The sequence below is a fragment of the Pongo abelii genome, chromosome 1 (genome assembly GCF_028885655.2).
Source record: "Pongo abelii isolate AG06213 chromosome 1, NHGRI_mPonAbe1-v2.0_pri, whole genome shotgun sequence".
Lineage (NCBI taxonomy): Eukaryota > Metazoa > Chordata > Mammalia > Primates > Hominidae > Pongo > Pongo abelii.
In genome coordinates this window covers 93,669,287-93,694,141 of record NC_071985.2, presented here as the reverse complement: position 1 = coordinate 93,694,141, position 24,855 = coordinate 93,669,287, and the positions used below count along the sequence as shown (strand labels likewise).

At 56.6% G+C, this 24,855-nt stretch overlaps 1 protein-coding gene across 3 annotated transcripts; it reads left to right on the top strand.

The window, feature by feature from the left end:
- Positions 1 to 807: 807 nt before the first annotated feature.
- On the top strand, positions 808 to 23,398 carry PEAR1 (platelet endothelial aggregation receptor 1). 3 transcript variants are annotated; one of them, XM_002810002.4, is made up of 23 exons: positions 808 to 939; positions 11,005 to 11,114; positions 11,835 to 11,939; positions 12,409 to 12,509; positions 13,362 to 13,454; positions 13,708 to 13,951; positions 14,704 to 14,824; positions 15,015 to 15,151; positions 15,228 to 15,440; positions 15,756 to 15,930; positions 16,017 to 16,137; positions 16,870 to 17,033; positions 17,125 to 17,227; positions 17,353 to 17,499; positions 17,724 to 17,849; positions 19,218 to 19,346; positions 19,463 to 19,591; positions 19,739 to 19,951; positions 20,163 to 20,251; positions 20,360 to 20,492; positions 20,661 to 20,729; positions 20,821 to 21,069; positions 21,616 to 23,398. In XM_002810002.4, exons 2-23 carry the CDS (start codon positions 11,014 to 11,016, stop codon positions 21,765 to 21,767), a joined length of 3,114 nt encoding a protein of 1,037 aa, XP_002810048.3. In that variant the 5' UTR covers positions 808 to 939; positions 11,005 to 11,013; the 3' UTR covers positions 21,768 to 23,398. The 3 variants fall into 3 exon arrangements, with proteins under 3 accessions (XP_002810048.3, XP_054407037.1, XP_009241113.3); XM_054551062.1 differs by lacking the exon at positions 808 to 939 and adding an exon at positions 9,116 to 9,378; XM_009242838.3 differs by lacking the exons at positions 808 to 939; positions 11,005 to 11,114; positions 11,835 to 11,939 and adding an exon at positions 11,952 to 12,085.
- Positions 23,399 to 24,855: the final 1,457 nt, after the last annotated feature.

Genomic DNA, 24,855 nt, shown 5'->3' with positions numbered 1-24,855 from the left:
CAGGCGCCCACCACCACGCCCGGCAATTTTTTTTGTACTCTTCGTAGAGACGGGGTTTCACCGTGTTGGCCAGGCTGGTCTCGAACTCCTGATCTCAAATGATCCGCCCTCCTCGGCCTCCCAAAGTGCTGGGATTACAGGCCTGAGCCACGGCGACCGGCCCTAATTTTTGTATTTTTAGTAGAGACAGGATTTTGCCATGTTGGCCAGGCTAGTCTCCAAACTCTGGGCTCCACGATCGGCCAGCCTCGGCCTTCCAAAGTGCTGGGATTACAGGCATGAGCCACCGCGCCTGGCCTTCCGCAGTGCGATTAGGGGCGGCAGGAGGAGAGGAGAGGCCTCGCCCTGTCAGCCTCTCTGAGGCTAGCGGGATGCGGTGCCCGGGCGGGGTCTTAAGATCACGGTTGCTGGGCAGCACTGGACAGTGCCCGACGTAGGCGATCTCATTGATTCCTTCCCACAATCCCACTTTGCAGATAGGAAAGCTGAGGCACGAGAGGTTAAGTAACCCAGGCCGCACAACGAGGGGACGCTAGCGAGGGACTGGGGCCCTAGGACCCTGCGCTGACCTCCCCTTTTCATCCCCTTATCATCCCCCTCTGCTTCTGGCCCAGGCCGCGCAGAGTCGGCCTCTGTGATCCCACCCAGAATACAGTTTTCCCTCCCGGGCGCCTGGATCTCCCCTCCCCCGGCTCCTGTTTCCTTGTCAAAACTTCCTGCCTTGGCGAGGGCCCGAGTTCCCACCCCCTTCCTGCCCCCCGCCCCTCGGCGCCCCTCCCGGCCCTGCGATCAGCAGCGTCCCGCCTCCCCGCCGCTCCCGCAGTCAGGCTGGGGCTCGAAGCGGGGACCCTCGCCCCGTCCTCGGCTGTCCAGTCGTCCTCCTCGCAGACCCCGGCGGTTCCTACCCCAGGCCGCAGGAGAGACGGGGCCCCAAGGCAGGTGAGTGACTGCGCGCCCCCTGGCAGGGGAGGCCCAGGTGGTGCGGCCCCGGAGACCACCCTGCCCCGGGGAAAGGGCGTGCGGTCCCTGAGGTCCCCCTCCTCGACTGGAGTCTGAGGCCCCAGACCCAGGAGTGTAGAAAAGAGGGACGGATGGAGAGAGACGTGAAGGAGGGGAAGGGGAGAGTGGAGGGGGCCAGAGAGGATGGGTTGTGGGTTCCCTTCCGTAATGAACATGTAAATGAGATGAAATGCTAGCGAGGTTGTTCCCTGAGCCCCTGGTCCCCGGACTTTGTGAGTCAGGGGCAGCCTGGCTCCCTGCCCCCTCCCAGGGCTGGGAAGAGAAGACTGGGTGCTGTCCTTGGCCGGCACCGGGTGCTGTCCTTGGCTTTCAAGGGAAGTGTAGCCACAAGAGCATCGACACTGGAGCCAAGACTGCCTAAGTGCCACCCTCCACTCTGCAGCTTACTGTCTGTGGGGTCTTGGTCAAGAGACCTGACCTCTGTGCCTCAGTTTCTCATTTCTAAAGGAGAATAATATAGGGCCTACCTCATGGGTTGTGAGGCATAAGTGAGCAAAAACGTGTCTCCTGCTTTGAATGACACTAGATAAACAGATTATCAGTGTCACCTCTCTGCCCAGCGGGGAAAAATGTTTGAGGGAGGATGTAGGGGAAGGACCCAGGTTTGCAGGTCCCCGGCTCTCACATCTTTGCCAGTTATGAGGACCGGGGGTTCAGCTTGAGGTCCCGGGCATCTGGATCCTCAGAAAACTTGGCAGGCTGATGATCTGAAGTTGTGCTAAGGGCCAGGTGGGTGTGTGGGGGGTCCAGGAGCCCAGGCCCCAGCAAGGCCACCCTTCACCCCCACCCCCATCTCCAGCCTCCAGTAGCTGCTCTCCACTCCCCTGTTCTGGCCTGTTATGAGTGGCCTCTCCTGGGGCTGGCTGTGACCCTAGTCCCCGGGGACAGGAACAGCTTGTGCTGGCCTGAGGTTCCCAGGCTCAGCCAGGCCTCAGCTCCGGCAGGATTGGGCTGGGTGTCAGCTCTCAACCCTGGCCTAAGCTGGCCTGTGCTAGGGGGATGGTTGGAGACGGGGGAGCTCATATCTGAACCCCACTCAAAACCAGCTCATGGTATAGGGCCTGTTGTGTGTGCTTGTGAGCCAGTCATAAGCCAGGGTGTGGGCGCAGCCCTCCTGTCTCCTGTGTCTCCTCCCTGCTGTGTGGCCTCTCCCACTCTTGAGGCCTCCGAAGGCCCACCCACCATGTTCCCCACTGCAGGTGGGGCTGCCATCTCTAGGAGCTGAGTTGGCCAGACTCACTTCTCTGCCTTCCTCTCTCTCCACTGGAGGATGAAGCTGAGAGTTGGCATCTGTTCCTCCACCCTCTGTCCCCCCTCAACATCTCCTATCAGACTCTCCCAGAAGAGGAAACTCACGCTCCAGGCAGCCTCATCCACCAGTCGGAAACCTGGAGAGAGATAGAAGGTCATGGGGCTGCTGTGTGCCTCCCCGCACCCGACAGATACTGCTGGGGAGGAGGCTGAGGCCAGGTGGAGCCTCCACCACGGTGTTCCCCAAGCCTCTCCTCTGAGGAGCCTTGGGAGCCTTGAGAAAGAGGCCTCCCAGGACTCATGGGGGACCCTGGGGTGCCATCCTAGCTTTGGGGAGGATGTTGGCTCCTGTCATCTAACCTGCGGGGGAGAAGCCAGAAGGAAGGGACAGAGAAGACAGGGAAGGAGAGAGAGAAACACAAAGACAGAGATAGAGACAGACATAAATAAGCAAACAGAGGCTGACAGATGCAGAGACACAGCAGAGGCACAGACTCATTACAACAAAATGCCCGGAGGGAGAAAAGCCTAGAAAAATAGAGCCTAGAAAAATAGAGCAGAGACCTAGGGATAGAACAAAAAGGAGGTGGAGACAGAGGGAGAGGAGAAAGTCAGAAGACCAAAGAGAAACTACGAGGTTAGAAAGCAGCACACTGGAAACACCAGGCGAGGTGGCTCATGCCGGTAATCCCAGCACTTTGGGAGGCCAAGGCGTGAGGATCTCTGGAGGCCAGGAGTTCAAGACTGGCCTGGTCAACATAATGAGATTGCATCCCTACAATTTTTTTTTTAATTAGCTGGGCGTGGTGGTGCCTACCTGTGGGCCTATCTACTCAGGATGCTGAGGTGGGAGGATCACTTGAGCCCAGGAGGTTGAGGCTGCAGTGAGCCATGATCACGCCACTGCATTCCAACCTGGGCACACAGTGAAGCCCTGTCTCAAAATAAAACAAAAAGAAAGCAGCACAGGCTTTGGAATGACATAGACCTGGCCCAAATCCCTGCTCTGGCTTCAGTTGCCTGTGTGGCCCAAGACAAATCACTGGACCTTTCTGGAATATTTCTTCATAAAATGGGAGGCATAATAGCGCTTACTTTATAGGCTGCTGGGAGAACTGAAAGACAGGATCTAGCCACAGTACACGTTTAACGAGGCACAGTAATTAATATCCCAGTACCTGGGAGGTAACCCAGGAGTTACCTCCCCACACTGCTTTGTGCTTTGAAGCGGATTTGAATCCTGCTCTTGCCCCTGGCAGCCAGACAGCCCTTGGCAAGGCATTTTACCTGAGACCCTCCACTGTGCTGCCTACGAAATGGGGATGACAATCACCAGCACCTTCCAGGGTGGCGGCGAGGGTTGGGACTGGCACTGGTGACAGCCTGCGGGAGGGGTGCGATAGATGTGTGAATCAGGATCCCTGCAGGTGGGTGGGCCCTGGGGCGTAGCGCGCTCACTGCTGGTGGGTGCTCATGCCCTCCCGCTTTTGCCCTCCGTCCTACCCCCATGAAGTGGCACCTGGGGCCCAGTCCCTCTGTGTAGCGGGAGACGTGTGCAGTGGACAGTGAGGGGGTGTTGGCCCTGGATGGGGAGGCACAGGATGAGGGCTCAGGCGGTGTGGGCATGCCCCTCCACCTCCAGGTGACTCAGGGCCTGGTGCTGTTGTGCACTCATCCCATAGGAACTTGGAGGCCGGCCCTGAGGAATTCCTGCTGGAGGTCAGGAGGGCAAGTCTGGAGCCGCCTTTTGCTTTGTAACGTTGAAAAGTTCTTTCTGCATTCCACTTTCCAACATCTCATCAAACGCTCACCTCATTGTGTCTTGAGGGCCCCCGAGACAAGGGCCCAGCTCTACTGTCTGGAGTACGGGGAGAAGCCACAGCTTCTGAGCATCTCTTCCTCTCTCCCATTCCTGGGAAAGTCAAGGCGCACTGGAGTCAGAAAGATTTCAGGGTGTATCAGTCCATCCACTCCACACAAATGTTTAGTTATTGCCTGTTGGGTGCCGGCCATCCTGGGTGTAGGTGCTGGCCAGTCCTGGGGTTACAGTGGTGAGGAAGGCAGAGAAGTGCCCTGTCCCCGGGGAGCTCCAGTCCAGTGAGGCAGACTGACTTTAATAAAAGCATAATGACTCATAGGATGGGAGCCGCGAGGAAACACCCAGGGGGCACCCAGGCCTGCTCACAGAGCCTTGGAGAGGAATAAGATTTGAGGGAGTCCAACCTGGTGGGGAAACCAGACTCACAAACCAGCAATCACAGATAGGGTATCCATCAGCCTAATCAGCCCAGCAGACTTGGAGTATGTCAGGGGCTGTGAACTCCTGGGTTGGCCTGGGTGAGTTCCACTTGCTTCCAGAGGAGGTACACTGGTGCCAGGACTTTGGCTGGGGTTCGGGGAGGTGTGGAGCCTCCAGGGACAGGTGCATGTCCAGCTGGGAGCCAGCCTCAGGGCATTCAGGGGGAAGAGCAACCCCGGCCTCCTTGAGGCCATGCAAGTCTGTGGTAACTGTGCCGAGAGCCTGCAGGAAGGCCTGGAGAGCAGGGAGGAGGGTGTGAGCCTGGAGCCACTGAGGGGCTTCTTGGAAGCGGCTGGCCTTGAGGCTGGGTAGAACCTGGGCATTTCAGGGGTAGGGGTGGCCTGAGCCACGGTGGCGGTGTGGTGAGAGGCATGTGGGGTCAGCGGCTGTCCAGTGTGATGGGAGCGCAGGGGTAGAGGCAATGAAGCTGGACCCCCTTGTAGGGGCTGGCCCCCTGGGTGTTCTTTCTTGGTGTGTAGGGAGCCACAGAGAGTGGGAGAGAGGGGCAGTGGCCACGGCACTTTCTGAAAGCACTATCGGGGTGGCGATGAGCAGGGTGGGCCTGAGGGGGCACTGCTCCCTAGTCTATGTCACCCAGGGTTTACCTCCCCACACTGCTTTGTCCTTTGAAGCAGATTTGAATCCTGCTCTTGCCCCTGGCAGCCAGACAGCCCTTGGCAAGGCATTTTACCTGAGACCCTCCACTGTGCTGCCTACGAAATGGGGATGACAATCACCAGCACCTTCCAGGGTGGCGGCGAGGGTTGGGACTGGCACTGGCGACACCCTCTGGGAGGGGTGCGATAGATGTGTGAATCAGGATCTCTGCAGCTGCCCCATTTCCTGATGAGTAAACAGGTCGGACCTAGGACCCTCTAGCTTCTGTTTCCTGAGCCACAGAGAACACAAGTCCAGCCCCTCACCCCTGCCCCTTTCCCGCCCAGCCTCTGGCGCACTCTGGCTGCACACGCAGGCTTCCTGTTTCTCCATCCGGCAGACATGCCTGGCGTGCCGAGGGCCTGGCCAGGCGGGATATAGGCAGTGCTCTGTGCTTCAGTGTGCGAGTGTGTACATGGGTGTACTGGGTAGCCTGTGGAGAGCAGCAGGCTGCTGGGGGAGCTCCCTGTGTGGGGAGGGAGGGGAGAAGTCTTTGGACTGGGATCTCACTGCTGGGTGGGAAGGACTAAGTGATCCTGTCTCCACGACAAAGATAGGTTAGAAAAGGCCACAGAGAAACAGACACAGAGACAGGGAGACAGACAGAAAGACAAGAGAGATACAGGGCAAGACAACCTTAGCACCAAGCTAAGACGCATGGCTTTAGTGAGTGGATTGTAGCTGGAGTTCAGCTTCCACTCTGCCCTTGAAAGTGGATGCTGTTATGCAGTAAATACACCGTACAACTGTACATGGCAGTATACAAACGGAAGAAGAGAGGCAGGCAGACAGAGACCAAGAAGCTGATGAAGGAAGGGGATGGGGAAAGGCAGATAGGAGAGTTTCTGATGAAGAACAAAAAAAAGTCAAAAAAGAAGAGGCAGAAACCCTGGAGCTTGGAGGATTCTGTTTTTGCATCAACACACATCCGCGGAGCAGGCTCTAGTCTGAGGTCTGAGGTTCTGTTCCAGAATGGTCACTGGAACCAACAGTTCCAACCTTTGCAGGGCGCTGAGAGATGGCGGGGAGTGCTAGTCTCCCATTTTACAGATGAGGAGATGGAGGATCAGAGGACTCAAGTTATGTATTATAACTCAGGTTACACAGTTTGTAAGTAACAGGGATAGGACTAGAAGCTTTGTACTCCAGGGTGGGAAGTGATGAGAGAAAGAGGGAGATGGAGAAGAGAGGAGGGGGCAGTCGGACCGAGCAAGGAAGTGGGGTTGGTGCTTAGGCCCAGGTCTTGGGGAAGCAGAATTTAGGCATTCTGCCTTGCCAACCGCATCTGGCTTGAAGATGCACCTGGCGGGCAGCCCATCGTTTTGGGGGATCAGGTTCTCGGGGGAGCCTGGCCCCCTCCCGCCCCCACTTCCTTTCTCTCTGTCAGCATTTGCGGCCCCATTCCCATTCCCGGATCATCCTGGGGGTTCTTCAGAAAAAAACAAGAAGGTTTTTCCTGGAATTAATACCCAAAGGCACCAAGGGGAGGGCGGATGGGGGCCACATTGGGTGCAGGAGGAAGAGTGGGACTGAGGACGCTATCATGGAGACAGCTAATGTTAACTGAGCATATTAGGTACTGGGTCTAACCGCTTTATCTAGATCAACTCATTTAGTCTGCACAGCGACCCTACAAAGGAAGCACTAATCTCACCCCCATTTTCTAGGTGAGGGAACTGCAGGCTGGGATTCACACCCAGGCTTGAACTTGGGCAGGGGTTGGGGGTGCAGAGCTGAGGGGTTATCCTATGCTACATGACTTCCCAGAGAAGCTGGAAGGGAGCCCGTGGGGAAGTCCCTTCGGCTGTCTCACTTCCATCACCCTTACTCTCTGCTTTCTATAGAAATGGATCCTCTTGTCCACCAGGAATTCTAATCCCCTCCACCCCTGCTCCCCCAGAGCCCACACTCAATTCCTTCCTCCTAGGAGGGGCTGGGGCACAGTGAGGGTAGGGGGGCTCCCCACCAGAGGGAACCAGCTGAGCTGGAGTTTGGGGAAGCCCAGGGAGGGTGATCTGGTCTTCTGTGTGGGCTCGGAGGCTGAGAGGACAGGGATGCTGGGCTGCGCAGGCGGGACTGGGATCTCAGGGCCTGGCCAGGAGCCCAGCCGATTTGCATCTCGAGGTGGAGGAGAGAGAAGTGTCAGCTCATTCTTGACTGTAAACACATCTCAGTTCCCACGCTTCTGATCATGTTCTTGTGGCAGCCCCCACCCCCATCCCCTTCTCCTGTCCAACCCCCTGCTAGCTCCCCCACCCCCATAAGAGACACTTTTAAAAAGAAGATACAGAGCCCCTGGGCTTCCCATCTGGGCTTGGGAAAGAATAGAATCATGGGGAGTCCTCTGCCAGCAGCCTGGATTTGGATCCCAGCTCTGACACTCCTGGCTGTGTCTGTGCCTGCTTCCTCATCTCTGAAGTGGGCCATAACACCTACTACAAGGGGTTCATGTAAACTTTAAATGTGATGATCCATGTAAATCTCTCAACACCCTGCCTGTCACAGCTCAGTGAACGATACGTGGGGTCACCTTATGATTCTTGGGAGGGAAGGTGTTTGAGTCCCTCAAACCGGAGGCTTGGAGGGTGAAGGTTGAGTAGGGGAACAGGAGGGGACCTCTGCATGAGAAGAAGCAAGCCTGCAGTGGGGGTGCTCCAGGGTCCCCCTCAGTGAGTGCACTGTGGGCCCCCAGGGCAGAACAGGGGCCCAGGAGTGGTCTCATTTCACTCCCTTGAGGGGTATCTGCAATCTCTTGGGGCCCATTGCTGCTGTGGCTGGAAGGGGTTGGGGGAGCATGGGCCGGGCTCAGGTGCCCTGCCCCTCAGGGACAAAGGCTTAGATGGGAACTAGCCTGGAGGCCAGGCTGGGGCTCTGGGCTCATGGTCTGGCCTGTGTTCCCTTCTCAGAGGCAGAGGATGGTCAAGCCAAAACCTTCCTCTTCCTGCCAGGAGCCCCATCCCCTCCGTCCCCTCCCTGGGCCACCCACTAATATCCCCTGACCCTACCCTGGCTTCCAGCCCCTGGGCTGACCAGCCGATGCCTCCTCCACACTCCGGCCCTACCCTGAGGACCTTTGGGAAAACAGAACCTACCCACCCCTCCAGCCAGCTAAGCTCCCAGCCAGCCAGAAGTGGGTGGGGATGAGAGTCAGCCCCTCCTCATGCTCCTCAGTCCTTCAGTCCATCTCAAATCCCCCCAGGTGAACCGTGTCCTCCAGAAGTTGGCTGGGAGGAGGTGACAGGGACAGGACTTGGGTGGGTAGGGGCTGACAGGAATGGGAGGAAGGACCTTTTCTCGGCCCATCAACAGCTCAACCTATATGGCACTTCCTCCCTGGGCCTTAACTCGAGTCCTTCCTGCGACAAGTTTTGTCCATGCCACCATGCCATAGGCTCTGTGAACAGATCCAGGGCAGGGGGATGGCTGGGGAGTCCTTGTGTGTCTCAGGAGATGAGGCTTACCCAGGGACAAGGGTGATGAGCCTGGCTTCAGACAGACTGAGCTGCAGTTGGAGCACAGGGGCCCCACGCCAGGGCCAGAGCTGAGGGTCCGGGAAGAGGGGAGTGTGGAGACCGAGAGACCAGGCAGAGGTGTATGGAGGGCTCGGGGTCCTGCCCAGGGCCTTGGCTGCCAACCACACTGAGGGAGAGGTAGAGAGAAGGTTAGCTGGGGCTAGGCAGAGCGAGCCCTGGAGTGGGCACTGGGCCTGGGAAGATAGCTGGAGCAGGGCAGGGTGGGAGGGGATGGTTTGGGGACATTGGGAGAAGGGATGACTCTGTTTGGGAGTGGGGATGTGTCTGGGTGATGTGGGGGTGGAGCTCTGGGACAGACTCTGGGGAGTGTCTCTAGGGCACTCCTGATCGTAGCCTCTCCCCTTCAGAGGGGGCCACAGTGTGAGCTCTGGAGACAAGCCGCCAGAAAGAGGCTTCTGGTCATGGCCCTCCCGTATGCTACCCACTGCATTCAGGATGGTGGGGGGATGCAGCCACCCCCGTCACGCTCCCTGCTGTCCCTCTTCCCAGCCAGGCTCTGTTTCCTGTTTTCAGGCTTCATATCCTGAACGCTGGGATCCCCCAGGACATTCCCTGGCCCCCAGGCCCCAGGCCCCAGGCCCCAGGCCCCGGGGCTGAGTTGTGGGCAGGCCTTACCTGGTGAGTTACTTGGGGACTGAGGATGGATAGGAGGAAGCACAGAGGAGGCTAGAGGCTGAGATTTGCCCTGCGGGAAGTGTGATGGAGCATGCGGCCGGGCTGCACTGGATGGGTTGGTAGACCCTGGCACTGGGAGGAGAGGTGGGCCAGCATCCTGGATGAAAAGCTGGAGATTTGGCTGCTGGAGGGTTAAAGGTGAAGGAGGAACATGGGCGGATGAGATGGGGTTAAGTTAGGAGCCTAGACCTGGAGGGACGGAGGGGCCGCCCTTCTTGGGGCTGAGAGTGGCTGTGGGGACCCTGGGAGTGTGTGGGTGTGGGGTGTGGGGTGGGGCCACGCAGCAACATTCCAGAGATACTCAGGGGGGTAAGGGGCCAGCAACCGCGACCTTTCTCTCATCTCAGAAAAATTATAAGCAGATGTGGGCGCCTCAGGGAGGCGTAGAGCAGGGAGCCAGAGCAAGTTTTGGGAACACGGAATGCAGAACCTGAAGCCGGCTGTGGGGATGGGCACTGCGGTAACTCAGCCTCTCCTGAGCTCAGGAGCTGAGGCAGCAGAGTCGTCTGAAGTCCTGGGAGCCAGGGGTGGTGGGGATGGAGAGGACCCCATTTCCAAATGGCTGACAGGACAGTCTGAGGGAGGCGGGAGCTTTTCCTTAAATGCAAGGCCAGGTTGGTGACCTCTTCAGGCACCTAGAGTTGGGTGTTGTGGTGTGCTGGCTAAGGTGTCACAACTGACTCTGGGAGGGAGACTGGCCTTGGGTTTTAGTGTTTGCTAGTTTCTCTGGTGTCAATAACCCCCCATGCCTGATTTCAAGCTACTCACGTGACATCACTGAACATATTGCTAGGAAGAGACGTGTACAATTGGCTCTCTGGGCCCGTATAAGCTGGTTCCAGCACACCACTGGTTGGGAGGTCACCTGGACCCAGCCCCACTCCCACCACATAGAGCAGGAAACCCCTGACAGCGTTTCGTCGGGCTGGTTTTGGCTTCTGCCTGCATATATCCAGTGACAGGGAACTCACCACCTGAGGTAGCCGATTCTATTCCTGAGCCGCTCTGACTGTTGGAAAGTTCTTCCTCTGACTGAGCCCAAAGCTGAGTCCCTCATCACTTCCTCTCACTGGTTCCAGTCTCACACATTGGTACAAATATCAAAGTGCCCTGGGTAGGGCCTGGGCTGGGGGCTGGGGATTCAGAGATGAAACGCACTGGGTCCTGGCCTCTGGAAGTCATGGTCAGGGAGCAGGCACTGGAACAGTGGGGTGGGGGTGAATGGTACTGGGACTCCCAGAAGGAATGAGTGGGGTCTTCTGCCAATGAGGATCAGGAAGTGGAGGAGGGAAGGGGTGGCACCTGAACTAGACCTTGAAAGACGGGAACTCCAGGTGAAGAATGAGACGTGAGGGTGTCTAAGCAAACTATGAGCAAAGACCGGAGGCGTGGAAGTGACTGCAGTTCAGGAGTGAGGTGTAGGGGAGCTGGAGCTCAGAGCAAGGGGCCAGAGGACACGGGGCCGAAGTCTGGTCTCTTCTGCATGCCCACGGCTCAGATCTCTGCAGACAGGTCCTCCAGGCTGCTGGTTGCAGCGCCACTGCCCACTCTGTGCCGGTCTTGCTGCAGGTCTCTGCAATGTCACCGCCTCTGTGTCCCCTCCTTCTCCTGGCTGTGGGCCTGCGGCTGGCTGGAACTCTCAACCCCAGTGATCCCAACACCTGCAGCTTCTGGGAAAGGTGAGAGGGCCCCTGTTGCACCTTGAGGGCACCAAGCCCTAGCTCCCGATTGTCCCTATTGTCCCTACTGGGGTCCTCTTCTTGGTCCTTCTTTAACCTCCTTCCTTCTCTCCAGTCTCTCCCCTCCCGCCTATTTCTCTGTTTCTGCTCTCTCTACTCCTCTCTGTGGGTTGCCTTTGACTCCAGCCCCATTTCTGACCTTGTCTCAGTCTCTGAACCATCCTTTCTCTGTCCCTGTCCCTTAGTTCCTGTGGGAGGCCAACTTTGGAACAGAGCGCAGAGTGGGAGCCATTCATTGTGGAGCAAGCAGAGGGGCTGGCCCAGGGGGAGCAAAGGAAACAGGGCGGGGAGAAAAGATCCAGGGCAGAATATAGCCGGAAATACTTCAGCCCATCTCCGCCAGCTGGGCCCAGGAGTCAGTTCTCGCTCACCCTTTCCATACACGGAGGGAGGGCAGAGAGAGAAAAATGGAAGGCTCCAGTCCAATAGAGTGGGAAGGGGGCTCTGACGGAGGGTATCCCAGGAACCTTCCAGTTCTGGGAGAAGCCCTCCAGACTTGAGAGGTGGGACAGGATGGGGGTCCCATCCTAGGTTAGGGGAGCAGCCCCAGCGTTGGGCTGTGGATTCCCCACTGTGGCCAAGCCCTCATGGCCGTTTTCCCGTCGTGGCCGCTCAGGCCTCCTCCCGCCCTCAGCCCTGACCCTGTTCCCTGTCTTGCAGCTTCACTACCACCACCAAGGAGTCCCACTCCCGCCCCTTCAGCCTGCTCCCCTCAGAGCCCTGCGAGCGGCCCTGGGAGGGCCCCCATACTTGCCCCCAGCCCAAGTGAGTGCTCCTCGTCCTCCATGGGTGGATGGGCTACCTGAGTCGCTGCCTCAGGCTGGCCCCTGGCCCTCTGTGCCTGTTCGCTTCTCAGAAACTCAGAGGAAACTCCTGGCTTCTAGGGATTCATTCTGCATGGTCTGTGTCGGGTACGTGTGTATGGGATGTATATGTGAATGTGTGTATGTGTGTTTAGGGTACGCATGCATGTGACAGTATGTGCCTGTGGGGTCGGGGGGAGGCAAGAAGGGAATGCTCTTTCTTTTTTTAATAGACAAGATCTCGCTCTGTCACCCAGGCTGGAGTGCGGTGCGAGATCGTAGTGCACTGCAACCTCAAACGGGGAATGTGCTTTCTATGCGCCCTCAGCCCAGAGTGTTAAGCGGTGCCCCTGCCCTGGCCTCCCCCTGGCCACACTGTGGTGAGTGCGGACAGCAGGGAGGGCTGAGGGCCACCTTCCTGGCCTCCGCAGGGTTGTATACCGGACCGTGTACCGTCAGGTGGTGAAGACGGACCACCGCCAGCGCCTGCAGTGCTGCCATGGCTTCTATGAGAGCAGGGGGTTCTGTGTCCGTGAGTCCAGGGTTGGGTTAGGGAGCGGGGTGGGGCAATGGAATGGGGGGAGCTTAGCCTACCCTTCTGAGTCCCTCCCGGCCCCCGCTAGAATGGGGTTACTCCTCTGCCCTTTTGGGCTCCCCCCTCCTCTCCTCTCCCTGGCCTTGTCCCCAGGATGCGGATCAGCACCTCCCTCTCCATCGCCACTTCACACCCCTCTCTCCAGCCGGCCCCATGTGTCTCCCACCCCATCTCTCCATGTCCCTCAACAGTGTCTCTGAATTGCTGTCTGCCCTAGAGCTCTTGTTCTGTCTTTGCGCTGTCTCTGTCTCTCTGTCACTGTGTGTCTCAGGACTTGGTGTCTGGGTCTGCCTCTGTCTCTTCCTCTCTCTCACTCTCTGTCGCTATTGGTCTCTGACTTGTCACTATCCAGTCTCTCCTGCCCCCACTGCACCCCCCTCCCAGTACCCTGTGATGACTGGAGCCTGTCTTCCTCTTCCTCCCACTTCCCTCAGCCACTGCCCATCACGAGCCTCTGCAAACACTGCTCTCCAGAGAACCCCAGCCCCCACCTGCCGTCTCTCTGGACAGTGTCCATGTCCTGTCCCCTTCTGAGGATCTCCTCCAAAGCATTTTCCCAACAAGGTGCTCGGACAATTTCACAAAAAGGAACAGGGGAACCCAGAACACTGGCATCTTGCTAAGTTCTCCCCCTGAGTTGCTGCCCCTCATCTTTATCTTAGAGGCAGAATTGGGGCTTGGAGAACTTCAGGTCCCTGGTTTTGGAAGAAGGTGGGGTTAGGCTTTGCAGGATAAAAGCTGGGTAGGGGCAGGGGTGGACACATCTCACCACACCCATCTCTGTCCCAGCGCTCTGTGCCCAGGAGTGTGTCCATGGCCGTTGTGTGGCACCCAATCAGTGCCAATGTGTGCCAGGCTGGCGGGGCGATGACTGTTCCAGTGGTGAGTTGCTACTGACCCCAGGGAGTGGCCTCTTGTGACTTCAGGGTCACAGGACCCTCAGGTACACCCTCCCTACCAGGACACGGTGCTTAGGACCCCGGGGCGATTACCCGCCAGAGTCCCATTGCTGCTACCTGCCTTTTCTGGAGATGTGGAAGACAGGGTGGGCCTGTGGGGGCTGGGAGACAGAGACGGGGAGGCTGGGGAGGGGCTAGACCCCTGGTGACCCCCTTCCCGCCTCCTTATCCCACAGAGTGTGCCCTAGGAATGTGGGGGCCACAGTGTGACAAGCCCTGCAGCTGCGGCAACAACAGCTCGTGTGATCCCAAGAGTGGGGTATGTTCTTGCTCTTCTGGTCTGCAGCCCCCGAACTGCCTTCAGTCCTGTACCCCTGGCTACTATGGCCCTGCCTGCCAGTTCCACTGCCAGTGCCACGGGGCACCCTGTGATCCCCAGACTGGAGCCTGCTTCTGCCCCGCAGAGAGAACTGGACCCAGGTATGTAATGGGGGGAATGACACTTTAACAAGGTCGCAGACACAAGGCAACACAGACCTATGTGGGGAAATGAGGCGACTCAGACAGGGCCCCAAGTGTGGGGATGGTGTGGAGGCCAAGATCCTGTTCCCAGTGGATCCTATTCCTCACTAGTGGAGTGACCTTGAGCAAATCATTGACTCTTCGTGGGCTTGTTTCCTGTCTGTAAAACGAGAATAGTATTGTCTACATGGAAGGGTGGCTGTGAAGATAACATGAGGTAGCACGTGTGTGAAGGCATGCTGCAAAGTGAGGCTGGGACAAGGACCCAGAGAACCCTGTTGCAAGGCAGGGTGCAGGGGGAGCTGGGGAGTCCCAGGAGGGAGAAGGTAGACCTAGGTGGAAATCAGGATCACACTTTGTGGAGGGGCTCGTGGAGTTGAGCCTACTACAGTAGCACAGATGTTCCCCGAGAGTGAACACAGATGTTCCCCGAGAGTGAACAGGCTAAGCCAAGGTGAGGAGGTGGGGGCACCCGAGAGGCAGACATGCCACCCGTGGCTCTTTGCTCACCCCCACCTGCCGGTGCCAGGGTGTCCCTGCCATTTCCAGTCCTGGAAACCTTTGCTTTCTGACTCGACAGTCCCCAGCAGGAAAGAGCAAGTGTGAATCACTAAGTCCTGAGGTGGGGGTTGTGGGGGCAGTCCTTGGAGGCAAGAGGGGAAGCAGTTATTTCTTGTTTGCACATTGACTCCACCCACTCTGTCCTGCAGCTGTGACGTGTCCTGTTCCCAGGGCACTTCTGGCTTCTTCTGCCCCAGCACCCATCCTTGCCAAAATGGAGGTGTCTTCCAAACCCCACAGGGCTCCTGCAGCTGCCCCCCTGGCTGGATGGTATGGAGGATGGGGCCTGTGGGCATGGGGTGTGGGTCTGGGGAGAATTCTGTGGGTGGTGCTAAGCAGGGCTCCAAGGAGGGTGTGAGTGAGGGGTGTGAGCTCTGTGGTTATGGGGGTGTTAAGGGGTCCTGTGGCCTTGGGGAGGAGGCTGGGTGCCTGGGGCCCTGTTGACCCCTCATCCCCACAGGGCACCATTTGCTCCCTGCCCTGCCCAGAGGGCTTTCATGGACCCAACTGCTCCCAGGAATGTCGCTGCCACAACGGCGGCCTCTGTGACCGATTCACTGGGCAGTGCCGCTGCGCTCCGGGTTACACTGGGGATCGGTGAGTGGCGTGGGGCGGGCGGGAGACGGGACGGAGGAGGTGGGGCGCCGCCAGGCTCACTCAGCTAGGTGCCCAGGTGCCGGGAGGAGTGCCCGGTGGGCCGCTTTGGGCAGGACTGTGCTGAGACGTGCGACTGCGCCCCGGACGCCCGTTGCTTCCCGGCCAACGGCGCATGTCTGTGCGAACACGGCTTCACTGGGGACCGCTGCACGGATCGCCTCTGCCCCGACGGCTTCTACGGTCTCAGCTGCCAGGCCCCCTGCACCTGCGACCCGGAGCACAGCCTCAGGTGGGCCGCGGGACATGTGGTCAAAGGATCAGGAGGCCAATGGGGAGGTCTTCCTGGCCGAAGTCGCCACAGAGCCAGGGCCATATCCAAGGGGGACAGGTGTCACAGAAGGGGAAAGGGAGGGACCTCAGGGGCCGGGAGGGGCCTGGGGTACCGCTACTTGCCCCAACCCCGTTTTCAGAACAGCGCGGAGCCTCCCTAGTGGCCCCCTTACCTCAGGGATGTGCGAATCCCACTGACCACGCGGAGGGGTCGGGGAAGCTGCCCTGCCCCTGCCCGGCTCAGACCGCGCCACGCCCCCGCCTCTGCCCCCAGCTGCCACCCGATGAACGGGGAGTGCTCCTGCCTGCCGGGCTGGGCGGGCCTCCACTGCAATGAGAGCTGCCCGCAGGACACGCACGGGCCAGGGTGCCAGGAGCACTGTCTCTGCCTGCACGGCGGCGTCTGCCAGGCTACCAGCGGCCTCTGTCAGTGCGCGCCGGGTTACACGGTGAGGCGCGCCCCGCTGCAAGGAAGCGAGTCAGGTGGAGAGGCCAAGGAATGGGCCGCCCCTCTCACCCGCTCACCCTCTTTCAGGGCCCTCACTGTGCTAGTCTTTGTCCTCCTGACACCTACGGTGTCAACTGTTCTGCACGCTGCTCATGTGAAAATGCCATCGCCTGCTCACCCATCGACGGCGAGTGTATCTGCAAGGAAGGTAATAGGATGGAGTTTCCCAGAGACAAGACTTGGGGGATGGCCAAGGGAAGAAGGGAGAGTCCAAGAGTATGGGTAGGCCAAGGGCAGGGGAGCGGCTGCTGGGTAAGGGTGGAGGGGCTGCAGCTGGACACAGGGAAAGTATCCAGGCTACTTTCTTCCTGGAATATCCACTTTGCTTTTCTTCAACCACAAAGATCCTACCTGTCCTTAAAGGCCGAGGCCAAAAGCCACCTCACCGGTGAACATCCCTCACCCTCAGTCATACAGAAACACAATTACCATGCTGGGAAGGGCCTCACATCTGCCAGAGTGACACGTTGGCAAGCTTTAGGCTGGATTCTGATACAGTTGTGTTTTGTTTGGCTACCTCTCTATTAAGTTTAACAAGTCTCCCATCTTCAGTCCCCACTACTCCCTATTGTCTGGCACATCCTCTGTATAAGTCATTTAGTTACCTGATGGGGCCCCTGTAAATATTTGGGTTTAGTGCCATCCCCTTTATTTTGCAGAAGGCACCCCAGACCCACAATGGGGTGGTACCTCACTGGAAGGCAGTTAGCCTTCTGCTCCACATCAAATAGTTCATAAGCTTTTCTCCTCTATGGTGTCGTGAACACCCACCACCCCACCCCAGCTCATAGCATAGAATCTGGCCCAGCCAGCTCCCACTGTGTGCTTGCTCAGGAGGGGAGCTGGGTCCCCATACCTACCTACCAGGCCCCTCCTCCAGGTTGGCAGCGTGGTAACTGCTCTGTGCCCTGCCCACCTGGAACCTGGGGCTTCGGTTGCAATGCCAGCTGCCAGTGTGCCCATGAGGCAGTCTGCAGCCCCCAAACTGGAGCCTGTACCTGCACCCCTGGGTGGCATGGGGCCCACTGCCAGCTTCCCTGTCCGGTGAGTGCTGGACAGCCTGTCTGCCTGGGGGAGGGGAGGGCATGGCGTCCCCCAGCTGACAGGCCTACCTGCTCCCCACTCCTTCTCCAAGAAGGGGCAGTTTGGAGAAGGTTGTGCCAGTCACTGTGACTGTGACCACTCTGATGGCTGTGACCCTGTTCATGGACGCTGTCAGTGCCAGGCTGGCTGGATGGGTGAGCATTCTGGGGCCCCAGGCCTACTGTGGATTGGGGGATGCATCTATAGGAAATGTGTCCAGAAGAGCCCCCTGGAACTGAAGGGGGCCCAGCCAGGCACACCCGACTGCTGTCTCCCACAGGCGCCCGCTGCCACCTGTCCTGCCCTGAGGGCTTATGGGGAGTCAACTGTAGCAACACCTGCACCTGCAAGAATGGGGGCACCTGTCTCCCTGAGAATGGCAACTGTGTGTGTGCACCCGGATTCCGAGGCCCCTCCTGCCAGAGATGTGAGGCTCCCTACTGCCCCTTCCACCTGCCACCAGCAGGGGGGCAGTGTAGTGTCAGATGCCAGAGCACACCCCCCCACCGCCCCCGACCTTACCCCCGGTCTCTTCCTCTGACCTGTCTTCAGACTAGTTACTGCAGTGGGAAGGAGGGAGGGAGACGGTGGGGTAAGGGCTGATTGAGGATTGGCCTCTGCCCGCAATCACTATGTACCCCTTTCCCCCAGCCTGTCAGCCTGGCCGCTATGGCAAACGCTGTGTGCCCTGCAAGTGCACTAACCACTCCTTCTGCCACCCCTCGAACGGGACCTGCTACTGCCTGGCTGGCTGGACAGGCCCCGACTGCTCCCAGCGTATGTGGTAGCTTGTGTGTCTGAGCACATGTGCATGCTGAGAGGGGGTGCTGAGGACGGGAGGTCTCTGTCCCCCAGCTCCCGGGTATAAAAGCCTCTGGGCCCACCTTGAGCAAATATTTACTGGGCACCACCTACATGCTGGGTACTGTTCTAGGTGCTAAGGATGAAGCAGTGAACAGGTCAGGGGGAAAAAATTCCTGCCCTTCTGCATGGGAAGCCTGGGAAGAACAGTATTTTTATGGGAGCGGGGGACATCATAGGCTTAGCTTGGGACATTTTCTCTTGATTGATTGATTGATTTCTTTCTTTCTTTCCTTTCTTTCTTTCTTTCTTTCTCTCTTTCTTTTCTTCTTTCTTTCTTTTGTTTCTTCTTTCTTTCTTCTTTTCTCTCCCTCTCTTTCTTTTTTTTTTTTTTTTTGAGACAGAGTCTCATTCTGTTGCCCAGGCTAGAGTGCAGTGGCACGATCTCAGCTCCCTGCAACCTCTGCCTCTGGTTCAGTTAATTCTTTTGCCTCAGCCTGCCCAGTAGCTGGGATTACAGGCACACGCCACCACAGCAGGCTAATTTTTGTATGTTTAGTAGAGACCCCTGGGGTTTCATCATATTGGCCAGGCTGGTCTCGAACTCCTGACCTCAGGTGATCCACCCGCCTCAGGTGATCTTGGCTTCCCAAAGTGCTGGGATTACAGGTGTGAGCCACTGCGCCCAGCCCTTTTTTTCTTTTGCAATTTTCAGTTTATTTTTATTTATATATTAATAAATACATGTATTTCTTTATTTTGTGAGCCTTTCCCCCACAAAAATGTATTAAGATCATTGAAAAGATTAGTCCAAAAAAGCCAAGTAAAACGAGTTTGGAAAGAGGAAACAGGCTGTTATGAAGAAGGCCGAATTTCAGCTTACCAGCAGGCGGGGTAAAGAAGGAAGTCATCTTGGTGAAGAGTTTTTCCATAGAATCTGGTTACAACTACTATTAGATTATTGCTAGCGTTAGACACACAAAAATAATGCCTTAAACAGGATAGACGTTTACTTCTGTCTTATGTTAAAAACAAAACAAAAATCCATCTGGGGTAGCTTGGAAGCCTTCGGTTGTGTGGCACTGAATACGTTATTTTGAAGTGGCTATTAGATAGTCAAGTGCAGATGTTGAGTAGGTAGTTGGACATGTGGGTCTGGAGTTTGGGGGAGAGATGGGGCTGGAAATAATCATTTGTGAGTCATTGGTTGCAGATACTGTTCAAAGCTTTGGTGTCCCCAGGGAGACCAAAGCTGAGCTAAAGGCTTCAGTGATGCTGGGGGCTGAGAGTTCATCCAGGAAAAGCTGTACCCGCCCCCCCAGACAGGCCCCTTGTCTCCCGTAGCATGCCCTCCAGGACACTGGGGAGAAAACTGTGCCCAGACCTGCCAATGTCACCATGGTGGGACCTGCCATCCCCAGGATGGGAGCTGTATCTGCCCCCCAGGCTGGACTGGACACCACTGCTTAGAAGGTACCAACAGAAGGGGAACTCCAGGCCCCTGCCTCCAACTTAACCCTTACCCAAAAAGGAGACTAGAGTTTCCTGGCTGCTCTGATGCCGGCCTGCCTTCTTGGCTGTCTCCCCAGGCTGCCCTCTGGGGACATTTGGTGCTAACTGCTCCCAGCCATGCCAGTGTGGTCCTGGAGAAAAGTGCCACCCAGAGACTGGGGCCTGTGTATGTCCCCCAGGGCACAGTGGTGCACCTTGCAGGATTGGTGAGTTCTTTGCTCTCTCCTTCCCACCCATTGTCCCCAGGGAACTGGGACCTAGGCCCCTCATACAGTCCCTACTTCCCTTCTGAGCACCTCTCCCATGCAGCAGAGCCAAGATGCCATTCTGAGTGAGCACCCCATCCCACACAGGAATCCAGGAGCCCTTTACAGTGATGCCGACCACTCCAGTAGCGTATAACTCGCTGGGTGCAGTGATTGGCATTGCAGTGCTGGGGTCCCTTGTGGTAGCCCTGGTGGCACTGTTCATTGGCTATCGGCACTGGCAAAAAGGCAAGGAACACCACCACTTGGCTGTGGCTTACAGCAGCGGGCGACTGGATGGCTCCGAGTATGTCATGCCAGGTGAGCTGGCACAGGGCCTGGGGCACAGATGAGTGGCTGGCTCGTAGGCACAAGAGTGGATGCTGGGCGTGACCCGAAGGGAAGATGAGGAGTGGGGAGGAGGGAGGAAGGGAGATCAGGGAGGCCAAAGTACTGATCTCCGGGGACAAAACAGCTCTCTTGGACTCCTGCCCATTGCTGAGCTCACCCTGTGCTTGTGTCTGTCATGCAGATGTCCCTCCGAGCTACAGTCACTACTACTCCAACCCCAGCTACCACACCCTGTCGCAGTGCTCCCCAAACCCCCCACCCCCTAACAAGGTCAGTGCCGGGGGAGGGGGTGCACTATGGAGGGAAGCGCACAGACCTGCTTCTCTGGAAAACCCTGTCCTTGCCTCTTGCTCTCCCTCCTGCACTGTCCCCTCTTAGGTTCCAGGCCCGCTCTTTGCCAGCCTGCAGGCCACTGAGCGGCCAGGTGGGGCCCAAGGGCATGATAACCACACCACCCTGCCTGCTGACTGGAAGCACCGCCGGGAGCCCCCTCCAGGGCCTCTGGACAGGGGTAGGTGCCGGGAGGCCAGGGTCTCTGGTGCGGGTGGATGTGTGCAGCCCAGATGCCACGTCTGAGTGTGTGTGTCTGGAGACGGGGGCTCTGGGCCCCAGTTCTAGAGGAAGTGTGAGCCTGGGGAGGGGACAGAGGGCTGATTACCAGTTGCCTCCTCCTCCTCAGGGAGCAGCCGCCTGGACCGAAGCTACAGCTATAGCTACAGCAATGGCCCAGGTCCATTCTATAATAAAGGTATGGGCACAGGGCCAACAAGGGAGGCGGCTGAGCTGGGGCTAAGGAACCAGTGCCTCCATGGAGCCTGACTTCTTTCCTCTATCCTTAGGGCTCATCTCTGAAGAGGAGCTCGGGGCCAGTGTGGCTTCCCTGAGCAGTGAGAACCCCTATGCCACCATCCGGGACCTGCCCAGCTTGCCAGGGGGCCCCCGGGAGAGCAGCTACATGGAGATGAAAGGCCCTCCCTCAGGATCTTCCCCCAGGCAGCCTCCTCAGTTCTGGGACAGCCAGAGGCGGCGGCAACCCCAGTCACAGAGAGACAGTGGCACCTATGAGCAGCCCAGTCCCCTGATCCATGGTGAGCCCTCCCTCTCCACTGGCAGGAGCAGCAGAGAACTGGGACAAGGGAGGCAGAAAAACAGAAGGAACAGAGGGAGAGGAGAAGGCATGATGTGGCACCAAGAGTGAGGCCTTTGGGGTCAGCTTCAGGCTCAAATCAGGCACGATGGGGAGGTGACGTGGCCTCTCAGAGCCTGTGTCCTCATCTGGAGAACAGTATGGTGTACCTACTTCGCAGGGCTCAGGATTGAAGTGGGGTTGTACAGCACCAGAGTGGTGGAGTTGGTACCCAGAAAAGTAGGGAGCCAGGCAGGTGATAAAGTCTCCTCATATCCTGGGAGGTGGGCGGGCTGAGGTGGCTTTCTCCACTGGCAGCTGAGGAGCTAAGAGCGTTTTGCTTGGAGCCGCACGGCCAGCTGATAGTAAACTGGTGTATGTATCCAGGCCCCGTCTCCTTCTCTTTGCCTTAAAGAGGCTGAAGAGGAGAGGAGCACAGTGGGAGTGGTGGGAGTGGGGAGAGTGGTGGGAGGAGCTACTCCCTCTTATCCTGTCCTCATGTTTCCAGACCGAGACTCTGTGGGCTCCCAGCCCCCTCTGCCTCCGGGCCTACCCCCCGGCCACTATGACTCACCCAAGAACAGCCACATCCCTGGACATTATGACTTGCCTCCAGTACGGCATCCCCCATCACCTCCACTTCGACGCCAGGACCGTTGAGGAGCCAGGATGGTGTGGCAGAGGCCAGCACACCTGGCTGTTGCTGCTCAAGGCTGGGGACAGAGCCTAGTGTACCCCTGCCAGGAGCAGGGAGTGGACCGGCAGGCCGTGAACATGAACAACACTTAACGGAGCAAGTGATGGGAGCCTCGTTCCCGGGTTCTACCATGGGAGACGCTGATCAGCAAGATGCCTGGCTCCCTTTCCCAACCCACTGCTCCCAAGGCCCCCAGGGCCCTGTGTACATAAACTGGTGGGTTGGAAGTTGCTGGGTAACTCTGATTTCAGACGTGTGTGTGGGGTACCTTTTCTGTGCACGCTTGGGCTGGGCTCTGTGCGTGTGTGTGTTTCTGTGATTTTAGAAGGGTACCAGGCACAGGTTCTGTCCTAGGGCACTTACCATTTAGTAGGGAGATGGACCCAACCCAATTAACTCTAGCAGTAGCCTCCTAACTGGCCTCCTCCATTGATTCAGTGAACCTTCCAATGCACGGCTCATAATTTCAAAATACAGGCTGGTTAGTAACTCCCTACCTGAGAGCCTTCATAGGTGCCCCTTTGCTCTTCTGCCAGCATCAAAACTTTTGAAGGCCTTAAAGGCCCTGCTTTGCCTGGCCCATCTGTCTCTCCAGCCTCACCTTGAACTGTGTTCCTGTCACTGCACAACAGTCACACCGGCCTCTAGGTCCTCCTGTAGGCCACTCTTCTTTCTGGCACAGGGACTTGCACACCTGGAGTGCCCTTCCTCCCCCACTCACCTGTTCACCCCTGCTTTTCCTTTACACCTCCTCCTCAGGGAAGCGTCCACCCTCTGTACGTCTTTCACAGCCCTGATTGCAGCTGTGTTCACTCACCAGGTACCTGCAGAAGGCCTACAGGGTGCCAGGCACTTCTTTAATGTGTTCTTTCTTTATGTGATTATTTGATTAATCTCTGCCTCTCCCACTAGACTGTAAGCTCCCTGAAGGCAAGAATCCTGTGCTTATGCTCAATATTAGCTCTCCCTTGGCACAGAGTAGGCACTCAACAAATGCTCCCCAAAAGGCTGAGTGGCTGACTGAATTAAAGTACCAGTGACATGCAGTAACTGCTAAGATAGATGAGCCACCTGTGTGCTCTGACAGTTACAGACTGAATAAGTTGGAGACTTCCCTAAAGGGTGGCATTTCCACAGGGTAACAACGCAGAGCTCAGGTGTGGGAAGGTGCCAGGGGCAGGGGTGCAGAGGGGTTGAGGCTGAGGGGGGTGCAGAGGCTGGAGACAGGATAACAGGAGAGAGTATACAGGCATGCCTTGATTTATTGCACTTCACAGGTAGCAGAATTTTTAAAGAAATTGAAGGTTTTGGGACATATAGGTGACAGCAATAGGTTAAGGAAAGCAAAGCAAGAAATTGAAGATTTGTGTCAACACAGCTTTAAGCAAATCTGTTGGCACCATTTTTCCAGTAGCATGTGCTCATTTTGGGTCTCTACATCACATTTTGGTAATTGCTTGCAATATTTCAAGCATTTTCATTGTTATTATATGTGTTATAGTGATCTGTGATCAGTGATCTTTGATATATTATTGTAATTGTTTTGGGGCGCCATGAACCGCACCCATATAACACGGTAAACTTAATCAGCAAAGGTTGTGTGTGTTCTGACTGCTCCACCGACCAGCCGTTCCCCCAAGTCTTTCCCTCTCTTAGGGCCTCCCTATTCCCTGAGACACAACAATATTGAAATGAGGCCAATTAATAACCCTACAGGGGCCTCTAAGTGTTGAAGTGAAAGGAATAGTCACACATCCCTCACTTAAAATCAGAAGCTAGAAATGATTAAGCTCAGTGGGGAAGGCATGTTGAAAGCCAAGACAGGCTGAAAGCTAGGCCTTTTGCACTAAATAGCCAAGTTGTGGATGCAAAGGAAAAGTTCTTGAAGGAAATTATAAGCGTTACTCCAGTGAAAACATGAATAATAAGAAAGTGAAACAGCCGGCCGGGCGCGGTGGGTCATGCCTGTAATCCCAGCACTTTGGGAGGCCAAGGCAGGTGGATCATGAGGTCAGGAGTTTGAGACCAGCCTGGCCAACATGGTGAAACCCTGTCCTTACTAAAAATACAAAAAATTAGCCAGGTGTGGTGGCACACACCTGTAATCTCAGCTACTCAGGAGGCTGAGGCAGGAGAAACATTTGAACCCCGGAGGCGGAGTTGGCCATGAGCCGAGATCATGCCATTGCACTCCAGCCTGGGTGATAGAGCAAGACTCCGTTAAAAAAAAAAAAAAAAGTGAAACAGCCTTATTGCTGATATGAAGAAACTTTTAGTGGTCTGGATAGATCAAATCAGCCACAATATTTCCTTAAAAGCCAAAGCCTAATCTACAGCAGGACCGTAACTCTTCAGTTTTATGAAGGCTGAGAGAGGTGATGAAGCTACAGAAAAGTTAGAAGCCAGCAGAGGTTGGTTCGTGAAGTTTAATGAAAGAAGTTTAAGAAGCCATCTCCATAACGTAAAAGTGCAAGGTGAAACAGCCAGTGCTGATGTAGAAGCTGCAGTAAGTTATCCAGAAGATCTAGCTAAGACAATTGATGAAGGTGGCTCCTCTAAACAACAGATTTTCAATGTAGACAAAACAGCCTATATTAGAGGAAGACGCCAATCTAGGACTTTCACAGCTAGAGAGAAGTCAATGTCTGGCTTCAGAGCTTCAAAGGACAGGTGTTAGGGGCTAATACAGTTGGTAACTTTAAGTTGAAGCCAGTGCTTATTTACCATTCCAAAAATCCTCAGGCCCTTAAGAATTACGTTGATTATTTAGTGTGGTATGGTGGCACATGCCGGTAGTTATAGCAACTTGAGAGGCTGAGGTGGGAGTTTCACTTAAGGCCAGCAGTTAGAAGGCTGTAGTGAGGCTGGGTGCGGTGGCTCACACCTGTAATCCCAGCACTTTGGGAGGCCGAGGCAGGCAGATCACAAGGTCAGGAGATTGAGACCATCCTGGCTAACACAGTGAAACCCTGTCTCTACTAAAAATACAAAAAATTAGCCGGGTGTGGTGGCGGGTGCCTGTAGTCCCAGCTACCCGGGAGGCTGAGGCAG

Bases quoted from the DNA above. Each gene is read 5' to 3' on its own strand.
- PEAR1 (XM_002810002.4), top strand. From the start codon at position 11,014: ATGTCACCGCCTCTGTGTCCCCTCCTTCTCCTGGCTGTGGGCCTGCGG. The intron at 13,455-13,707 runs GTGAGTTGCTAC...CTTATCCCACAG, and splicing joins GGGCGATGACTGTTCCAGTG to AGTGTGCCCTAGGAATGTGG. The intron at 17,850-19,217 runs GTATGTGGTAGC...TGTCTCCCGTAG, and splicing joins AGGCCCCGACTGCTCCCAGC to CATGCCCTCCAGGACACTGG.